This window comes from Sinocyclocheilus grahami, unplaced genomic scaffold (assembly GCF_001515645.1).
Source record: "Sinocyclocheilus grahami isolate Dianchi unplaced genomic scaffold, SAMN03320097.WGS_v1.1 scaffold440.1, whole genome shotgun sequence".
Lineage (NCBI taxonomy): Eukaryota > Metazoa > Chordata > Actinopteri > Cypriniformes > Cyprinidae > Sinocyclocheilus > Sinocyclocheilus grahami.
This window is the reverse complement of record NW_015505619.1, coordinates 1,521,429-1,532,412: the sequence shown is the minus strand read 5'-3', so window position 1 is coordinate 1,532,412 and position 10,984 is coordinate 1,521,429. Positions and strand designations below refer to the sequence as shown.

Below are 10,984 nucleotides of genomic sequence, written 5' to 3'. Positions count from 1 at the left end.
GTGTGTGTGTGTGTGTGTGTGAATGATGGGCCGCTGGCAGCGTCTCTCAGGTTTGTTTCCTGTCTGATCAATGAGCCGCCTCCAGCCAGCTGACCTCCTCCAGGCGGAGCACCTGGGTAAAAAGCAGAAGAGTTATTGATCACGCTCCAAGACTGTAAACACATGCTGGCAGCTCTGCATGCCTATTAGATTCCTCTTGTTGTGCTCTGTGTTGAGGGATTTTTCAATTCTGCTTTTAATCAACAGAAAGATGAAGGTGATCGAATGCATAACAGTGGCAATCTGAATGAAGGGGAAAAATATTAGAGCAGACAAAGGTGTGGTTCCCCTTCTTTTGTACTTGTTTGTTTACATTTTATTTACTGCAATAAATACTGCATTTTTACTGTAGGAATGATAACAAAATCATTTACTCATCTTGCTCAAAACCCGAAATTCAGCGAATAAATAATTTACATTTTGGTTAGTTTGTCATACATGGCTACCTGGAATATAACCTAAAAATGATGTGCATGATTTTTATGACACTTTTATGTTCTTTTTGGTTTTTGGGGGGGGGTGCTTTGGTGCTTTTTGCAGCCTGACCATTGTCTGCTTTCATTGTATGGACAGGAGCATTATGAATATTATAAATATTTCATTTTAACTAGTGCTGTGAAATAATAAATATACACAGTGCACACACATATATTATGTAAACAAAAACTTTTATTTTGGATGCGATTAATCGCGATTAATCGTTTGACAGCACTAGTTATAACACACACAAAAAGTCTGGTTGCGTAAATGATGAGAATTATCAGTTGATTTAACCGTTGCAATCTATAGATGGCAGTAGTATTGGAGATGTATTAAAAAAAAGTACCTGGACCCAGTTTTTCAAAAAATGTAATCTGGATCTGAATGATCTGAATTTGAAAATCCCATGTTTTGCAATCAGGAGCTGGTAATCCATCTTATTTCTGCATGCGCCAGTTTTTCAAAGCAACATTGGATTGCATCACCTTGATCCAGTTACAAAATGTTCAGGATTACCAAATCCGGATTATGCACAATATGCATCTCACAACAAATAAATAAACAAGTATACATGCAAAAATACAGTTGACTACTTTTGACTGATTCACCTCTGATGATTGATACATATACTGTACAGGGATACAAATTAAAATATTATTTTTGACATGTTATATGGGGACAAAATCTTTTTTACACATACTTTATCACTGTAGTGGTTAAACAAATCAAGTGCAAAATATCAATGTGTACACAGGCCTGAATACCACATGATACAAACATTATTTCACAAAGCTTTATTACATTTTTCTCCTGAATCCACCCTTCTGCTGGGATCTGGATAATCCTGATTTATTGGATCAAAGGAATCCCAATCCTACAAAGATAGTTTGAACAATATAACATAAACTGAAGTTTGAGGATGATCAATATCCAGATCAAAACCAATATTGGATTACATGATCTAATCCGATTTCATAATCTTTTTTTTTTCTTTTGAACAAACCATTTTTAAGATTTGATCCAATATGATGGCTGAAATTTGATCAAATTTCTTGTGGGCAACTTGGTGGGCCTTGGTGACAATAACATCGATGAAGTGGCTTCATGAGTTGTAACTCATATTAAAAAAATAATGCCAGATCAATTGTTATTTTTGCAGAGTGTTCATTAAGTAATGTTACATGGATCGAACCAACAATCCTCTGGGCCAAGATGCTAGTAAAAGTATTCTGGATTTTGGCTGTCAGGTTGGATCAAATCTTGAAAACGGGTTGTTAAAAAAAAGAAAAAAATTTAAGATTTTGAACTAAAATTAGATCACATACTCCAATGGTTTTGATCTGGAATGGATCAAAACCTCAGTATCATAATCTGAAAAATTATGTACTGTATGTTTTTGGATCATTTTGGATCAAATGTTGCGTTGAAAAACTGTTAAAATGGATTACCTGATCCTGTTTAACAAAACATGAGATTAAACTCCCTGAACAGCTGGGTTCAGGTTATCAACATAAACTTGAATTACTGTAGATGGCAGACAGAACAACATCTTTAAAGATTCAAGTTTCATTATATCTTTTTAAAAGACATCCACATCTTGCATGATTTAGCAGTCAATAAGCAATTCCATCTGTTGCTTCATTGCAGCTCAGCATATGTGTATCTGATCAGTAGCACTCTTAATAAAGAAGTAATCTCATAATTGTTATGATTGTAATATGTTAATAAATATAATTACTTTCTGTTTCTCTCTGTGTGTGAATACGCTCATGCCGTCTTGTTGAGCAGATTAATTTCTCCTCCTGGGTTGCTGAATTTCACTTTGAGCTCGTCGACTTTATTGGTTTAAAGTTTATTGGTTTTAATGAGCTCGGCGCAGTGGCACAATATGACTATAAACAGATTATATCTCAAAGCTCTAAATCGCATCATCTCGCTGTAATCTCTAATCCCAATTCACTACAGTACTTCCTCCCACACAGCGCATCAAACGCAGGCACAGAGGAATTAAAAGTGTGAGAGACTTGCTTGTCATGGAAATGTCTTCCTGGAGCACAGCTGGTGAAGAACAGAGAACACACATACCGATTCACAGAGTGTTAATACAAAAATTGAGTTTAAAGAACGTTGCAGGAACATTGCGCTTATCTTGATGTAAACATTCCATTATCATTTTAAAAACCTGGACCTTTTTGCATTTTTAGAACATTTCAAATCACTGTTTCAACAACCAAAATTGAATGTTTGGAAAACGTTCTTAGAACATAAATGTGTATGCTGGTTATGCGGCCGCCTAGTAACCACCCATAACACCCTGGCAACTGCATAACAACACACTGAAAACCACTCAGAACATCTTAACTCTAGCAATTCCCTGGCAACAACCCACAACGTCCTGACCTACACTGTAAAAATAATCATAATTTTAATGGGAAAAGACTGCTAATTGGTTAAGGTTCCCTTGCTATATGGTGAAAAGCTGTAATGAATCTAATGGGACATTTCATGTAATGAAGTTATGTTAAAGTTTAGAGAAAAGACAAAAATTTACATTCCCGGAATCCCCTGACTGGCATTTCACATTTGATGCTTTTTGTATTGACAAATTGTTTAACAAATGATGTCTACATTTGTTGATAGTACTATCATCCTGTATTATTATGAATGTTTTGCTGTGTGAAACAGTATTAGAATCTCACTAATATACTATTATAATTTTTGTTTATATTTTATATTAAATTTGTGTATTTTCTGTTTAATTTGAGTAATTTTTGTTGGGTGTTTGTCGTCTTTAGGTTTTATTTATTTATTTGTTGTTTGTATATAATTATTTTTATTTATTTAGTTTTAGTTATTTCAGAACTTCGAAAATAACCAAAAATGAGAAATGCTGCCTTGGCAGCTAGCTGAAGTTTAAATTTTTATATGTTATTCTATCACAGATAACGTTTATTTTGTTTTTGTTTTTTTGTTAGTAAAATGTGTTAGTTTTAGTTAACGATACTGGTGTGAAATGAACTTCCTGTTAATGCATAGCCTATACTGTAACTTAACCTTGCAGTTCTGTTGACTTCAGGATTCTTAGAAAAATGTGCTCTCTTTGCATTTTTGCCCAAGGTTTTGAATTCAGTCCAGATCGGCTTTGTACCTGGAGAGAAGCCTCTTCAAATTCTGTGGCGCCTGATCAGTCCTTCCTATCTCTGCTCCTCACACGGTCGTGCTGCTCCCCTCCAGCTCATGGAAAGAAAACCTTCCTGCAGCTTTCTTCATTTTCAACATTAGCAGTCAGAAAAGATGGCCTTGCTTGGAGGATTTGCTTCATATTTCGCCTCGGGACTCTTGTGTGTCATTTATCGCTCCTGATGGCCTCTCCTGGCACAAGAGCACTGCTTTTTAATGTTGACACCGGGCTGTTTAGTTACTCTCTGTAGGGCCCATCACTGGACTGTCATCTTTCTGGAAATGTTGTGATTTGTTCAGAGAAGTCTGAAACACTTTTGCCATCTGTGCTGTTTTAGTTTGCGTGTCTCAAGTCGAATGAAGGACAAAATTCTGTTGGAAGACGAGATGAGTTACTTCTATTACTCAGGTGCATATGGTGTAGTGCTTCTCATTGTTCCTAAAAGTAATAAATAACTATTTATACTAGACTGTAACTGCTTGTTTAGCATTGGGACGTTCCCTCTTAAAGGGATAGTTCGATAAGATCTGTATTTCTGTGAATAAATTGAAGTATTTGAGAATACATTTGAATGTGTGTTTTCTTACTTCCCGGCCGTATTTATTTACACTTGGAGAGACTGAGAAGATTTCACGGTGGCAAAGAGATATCGAGGGACCAAATTGTTATTTATTAACATACAGTCTTCATCATTCTTTCATTATGCTTACGCAAATGCTGACCTTGTCAAGCTCAACAGTTCAAAAAATATTTGAAAAACAACATTAACATGTAGGCCTATTGTTCATGGTACAAAGCACAAACACATTAACTGCAAATCATGTGGTTTATCAGGTGCATATGGTGTAGTGCTTCTCATTGTTCCTAAAAGTAATAAATAACTATTTATACTAGACTGTATCTGCTTGTTTAGCATTGGGACGTTCCCTCTTAAAGGGATAGTTCACCCAAAAATTCTGTCATTAATTACTCACCCTCATGTCGTTTTAAACCTGTAAGATCTTCGTTTATCTTCGGAACACAAATTAAGATATTTTAGATGAAATAGTTCCCATAGACAGCAAGGGTACCACCACAGCAAGGCACAGAAATGTAGTAAGGACATCGTTAAAATGGTCCATGTGACATCAGGGGTTCAACCATAATTTTACGAAGCTAGAGAAGGAGAAGAAGGAGAAGAATTGTTGAATGAAGTCATTATTTTTGTTTTCTTTGCGCACAGAAAGTATTCTCGTAGCTTCATAAAATTATGGTTGAACACCTGATGTCACATGGATTATTTTAACAATGTCCTTACTGCGTTTCGGTGTCTTGATCGTGGTGGTATCCTTGCTGTCTACTGATGGTCAGAGAGCTCTTGGATTTCATCAAAACTATCTTAAATTGTGTTCCGAAGATGAAAGAAAGTCTTACAGGTTTGGAACGACATGAGGGTGAGTAATTATGAAAGAATTTTCATTTTTGGGTGAACTATCCCTTTAAAACTAGTTCACATCAAGAACGATAACTATTAAAGGGGTCATATGATGTTGCTAAAAAGAACATTATTTTGTGTATTTGGTGTAATGAAATGTGTTTATGCGGTTTAAGGTTCAAAAAACACATTATTTTCCACATACTGTACATTATTGTTGCTCCTCTATGCCCCGCCTTTCTGAAACGCGTTGATTTTTACAAAGCTCATCGTTCTGAAAAAGCTAGGTGTGCTCTGATTGGCCAGCTATCCAGTGCGTTGTGATTGGCCGAATACCTCAAGTGTGAGACGGAAATGTTATGCCCCTCACATACTGTGATGCCTGCGGCAACCACATGTGACGACCCTGGGCTGGACTCCGCTTCGTCCACGGTGAAAGCCGATCCGGCGATCCACAGCGCGAAGTTGATGTATTCCCTCAGCGACCAGCACGGATCAGCTCTAGGCATGACGAAGCGGATATCGTCCTCTTTTGGAAGCCCAAGCAAAGTAGTTTCGCTTTCACAGTGAAGCACACAGTGCCTTCATTACATGGCGACGGCGGCGGCAACAATACTACAGCGAGAATAAAAGTTACAATTAATGCTGTTCAGTTGCTTTGTCACAATCTGTATTGTTAAAAGCGCTATATAAATAAAGGTGACTTTCTTTGCGTGCACTTATGCAAATATTCCCACATAGTGAGGTAGACATGTGGGGGCGTGTTAGAACAAGGCATTTTAGGTAGGCGTGGCTGACTCTTAACGTTTATAAAGAATATCTCTTTGGATTTGAGACTTTAGTCAGATCTTCTTTATGCACCAAGAGCTTGTAACACTCCAAAGAGAAAGGAAAAATGTAAATCGCATCATATGACCCCTTTAAGGTAATTATAAGGTATTATAACTATATTAGAGTAAACCCAACTGCACAATAATGTTATGTTTATTATAATGCACGCCGATTGCCACTTTACATTTACATTTAGTCATTTAGCAGACACTTTTATACAAAGTGACTTACAAATGAGGCAAGTCTCAGTTTAACGCAGTACACGTCGCAAGTTTTTTTTTTAAACCATTTAATAAATAAAAAGAAAACAGATAGAATAGAAAAAGAATAGAGCAAGCTAGTGTTAGAGGTGCAAGTCTAAAAGGGGTAAGTTTTTAAATTTTTTTTTTACTTTGCTTTAAAAGCTCTTTGATTCTGATTGGCTGTTGATGTTTTAGGCTATTGTTTATCGGCTGGGGAAAAAAACCTGATAACGTTGTTCTGTATCCTTATTGTTAAAGCTGCGGTGCGCTGCCGTTATTATGTCGCCAATTCTCGTGCTCTTTGAAGTAGAGTGGATTCTGATTGGCTGTTTTAACTCTTAACTCTGTTTTATCGTCATCAGCTGGAAAAAAAATTGTGATGTTAACTTCTCTCTTCATATACACTTTATGCTGTTCTCCAGTTGATTTTGGTGGTTTCATTCCTGATACTTTGGGCTTGATTTGGGAACACACAATTTCCTCAGAGTTCAGAGTATGAGATTCCACAGAAAGAGATGTTTCAGACGTGATGGGCTTCTGGCTTGTTCTGGAGCTGAAAGCTGAACATCGGGTTCTTCTGTTCGATAACACATCAAACATCCTTCCAGGCGTCTGAAGCCTCTCAGCGGAGCATCAGATGTCACAGTCTCTGAAGTCCTCCAGGTGTTCCAGGACATGCAGCTCCACACCTCAAAGACGGAACGAAAAGAACTCCTCCTCAACTCCTCATGGAACCTGTTCCAAAGTTACAAGTGACTTTCAATAACTCATCAATCAATGAATGAAATCCGAGGATATTGTACAATCAAGACAAAAGCATGCATGTCCAAAAAAACAACAACAACATTGTACATCATTGATACATTACAATTGTATATTGTATTGCTCTCAAGTTAGATATTGTTTCCAAATACTTTTTAATATCAGTTTTGAATTGTTCAAACAGTTTGACTTTTTGAACTTTTAAGCCAGATTGTTTAATTAGACTGCATAAATACGGACTAGATTGATTCAATTTCGATATTTTAATAAATTTTTTTCAAATATTAATTATTAAATCAAATATTAAATTCATGCATGTTTATTAATTCGTAAAGCTTATATTTTATTTGTATTCATTATATATTGGTATTAAGTATATGTATTTTTATTTGTTAGTTTACAGCTTTTCTGTAAACGACATGCATGTAAATATAATTTGTTCTCAAGTGACATTTACCTTGCTTCTCACTGACACTCTTGTTTTCTTGATAAACAAGTACACTAACTTTTGAAAGAACATTATTAGACTCATATTTGCGTATTATGGTGGAAGTTGAGTACTGGAATAATTTCATCCTCCTTTGAGTTTTGCATTAGAATGCTTTTCAAAGCTGATGTTAGATTAGTAAAATGATCTGTCATTTAAATCGTCTCGTTGTTGCATCCCTGATGTGTTATTTAAGACCTATTTAATAATTGTGCATGTCTTTGATGGGATTTATTAACAGGATGAGATTCTCAAAGCAGCTGTAATGAAATATGGCAAAAATCAGTGGTCTCGAATCGCATCCCTGCTGCACCGCAAATCAGCCAAACAGTGTAAAGCCAGATGGTGAGTTTATATCACTCAAGTTATCTCAAAACCTAGTGATCAGCCTACCAGGACAGGGTTTTTGAGCATCATAGGTGCATTTGAATGTGCTGTGATGCCCAAATATGCAATCTCTTGATCATATATTCCAGGTCTGATGTGTTTGTCGCTTATGATTGGTTTCTCACAGGTACGAGTGGCTGGACCCCAGCATCAAGAAAACAGAATGGTCACGTGAGGAAGAGGAGAAACTTCTTCACTTGGCCAAACTGATGCCCACTCAGTGGAGGACAATCGCCCCCATCATCGGACGAACGGCCGCTCAGTGTCTGGAGCATTACGAATATCTGCTGTATGTACAGTTTGATGCACAATACAAACAACATGTAATTACTTTCACCGGTGAACTGTTTCTGTTTGCGCCACTGAATAAAAAATTTAAAAGTGATTGCTTCTTTATAACTCACAATTTCCGTCAGTTCATAAAGACAGTCACTTGCTTCATTCCTGAATGATTCAGCCGTTCGAACGAATCAATTGAATGAATGATTCAGTGATAAAATCAGTGACTTACCGCCACCTGCTGGCGGATTTAGTTTCATTTTTAGCGTATAATTTCAGTTATTTAAATCATATTTCTGTATTCAAAATTTTATAAAGGGGTCATATGATGCTGCTAAAAAGAACATTATTTTGTTCTAGTGTTGTTTGAGTTATTAGCAATTATGCAATTCTGAGAAAAAATTCAGCTCTGAATTGTGAGGGGAAAAGGCAGAGTTCTTTTGCAATTCGGAATTGCAAATTGTGATAGATGAACTCAGAAATTGCGAGAAGTCAGAATTGTGAAGTGAAAAAAAGTTGCAAAAAAAAAATCATTTTTTTTTTTGTTTTAATCCTGTGGCGGTAACAGGCTTCCATACTCTTATGAACAATAAAGTGAAAAAAACTATAACTCAAAGTGAATTTTTCACAATCCAGTCTAATTCTAAGTGTGTTGATCATCTTCAAATTCAGTGCAGTCATGTTATCATTTTGGTTTTACATGCAGCTTTTTGTTGATGAATAATTTATTAATTTGTTCTTTGTGATCACAGAGATAAAGCCGCCCAGAGAGAGAATGAAGATGATGTGGGCGATGACCCTCGCAAGCTTAAACCAGGAGAGATCGACCCAAACCCTGAGACCAAACCAGCCAGACCTGACCCTGTGGACATGGATGAAGGTGAGTGTTTAAAAAAAACTATCTGATGAAAACAGTTTTAGCACTGCGATTGAAAAGACAATGCATGACATCGGTAAACTTGCATGTGCAGATGAGCTGGAGATGCTGTCTGAAGCCAGAGCTCGACTGGCTAACACACAAGGCAAGAAGGCAAAGCGGAAAGCCAGAGAGAAGCAGTTGGAGGAAGCACGGTAAGATCTGGTGTCATAAGAACACTTTTAGGTCTCTGAATACATTTTTGTAAGACTATACTGCAATATTGTTCAGAAGTTTGGGGTCAGTAAATTTTCTTTCTTTTTTTGAAAGAAAGTAATGTTTTTATCCAGCAAGGATGCGGGACATTGATACAACAGGGTGTCCGCGGGTCCTTAAAAAGTCTTAAAATATCTTAAATAACGGTTTCCTAATATAAGGCCTTAAAAAGTCTTAAAATGTCTTAAATTCAGATTCTATGGTTCTTAAATATTTTTGGTCACATTAGCGCTAAAATATCTTCAGTCTGACGGACCTAAATGACTGTTTACAATCATTGGACAGACTGAAGAGTTTTTTCTTCCCTGCTGTAGTTGCTGCATCATCAGAGAGAATCGCAGTAGCAGAATACAGGTCGAACTGCCTCACCAGACAAATAGCCTGATTAAAACATAAGTGACAAAAAAATCCCCAGCGAAGTATCGAAGAATGATTCTTCTCATTTTATTAGCCTACATTCAATGTGAACAGCAATTGATAATGGATAGTATATTTCTGGTATCAAGGTTAAGATTCACTCTGTTTGTCTCTTTGTGAAAAACTTCAGAACAAATGAGCGTGACGGCACACAAACTCAGAAGAAACGCACTGAGATAAAAATTCTGAATTTTTAGTTTATTCATAACATGATACGTGTTAAGTAACACCATGACAAGTGAGCTATTTTGCTCAATATTCTCACGACGCAAAAAAACATTCAAAACACATGCAGAGTGCACGCGCATTACGTGAATTCTTGTGCGTGTGCGCATTTGCAGTGCGCTCTTTTATGGCACGATTCAGTCTATTAAAATACATTCAGAATGATCACAAATTCAAGACATGGGGGGCAGAAAATGTGTATATTTATACCACTTTATTTATAACATAGTTAATCAATTTCCCATGAAGAGTGCCTTTTTTCTCCAAAAATTACCATATACAAATGTGATATTGATTTTTTACAACAGTTCAATAAACTTAAGTTTTATTAAGAGACTTACATTTTAGACACCATATTGCCTGTTTTTGCACTATTTCGCGCAAAACAGCGTTTTGTTCCTGAATGAATCAACCGTTTAAATGATTCGGTTCAGTCGCAATGATTGCAAAGATTAATTTTGTTGATACTGATTTTATTTGCTTGGTAACAGCCCAAATGTCTTATTATTCTAATTCACTGATTAAATGTAAGAATTTGACTCAAAAGATAATGCCCCCTTTAATAAAAAATGGCTTTATAAAGGTAAAAAATGCCCATAAAAGGTAAAAATCAATTTAAACTTATTGGAAAAGATTAATTTCTATCAGACCACCACACCGAATATGAAGAATATCAAAAACTTTAGGACTCAGCTGTCCACGAAAGTCCTTAAGATACCAGCATGATAACACACTCAATCAGTTGAGTGAATGACTCAGTGACTCACTCATTCAGTGACTTAACGCCACTTACTGGTAGTTTAGTTGTGAAGTTTGTTGAAAAGTAACATTTCTTATTTGTATATTCATAAATGCATTTAAAACATTAATCTCATAACATTATTTATTGCAGTTGTAATTATTGTTATTTGCAGTGTAAATTATTTAATCTGACTGGTAGCAGCCCTATAGTGTATATTGAATTTATTGATAAATTGTAATAATTTGACATGTAAGTTGATGCATACATCTAAAAAGGTTAAAATAGGCCTTTGTAAAGGTAAATATGCAGATTTAAGTATGTAAAAGCCGATAGAACACTGATGAAAATATTGCTTCAGAATAAATT

General features: G+C 36.0%; 1 protein-coding gene across 1 annotated transcript in view; it reads left to right on the top strand.

Annotated features, from left to right (window-relative positions):
- Positions 1 to 7,681: 7,681 nt before the first annotated feature.
- The window catches only part of LOC107552093 (cell division cycle 5-like protein), an 11,854-nt gene continuing 8,551 nt past the window's right edge, over positions 7,682 to 10,984 (top strand). The window contains exons 1-4 of the mRNA XM_016233923.1: positions 7,682 to 7,781; positions 7,951 to 8,112; positions 8,855 to 8,982; positions 9,074 to 9,173. Coding sequence (XP_016089409.1) covers positions 7,702 to 7,781; positions 7,951 to 8,112; positions 8,855 to 8,982; positions 9,074 to 9,173 — 470 coding nt within the window. The 5' untranslated portion in view covers positions 7,682 to 7,701. The remainder of the gene's footprint in view (positions 7,782 to 7,950; positions 8,113 to 8,854; positions 8,983 to 9,073; positions 9,174 to 10,984) is intronic.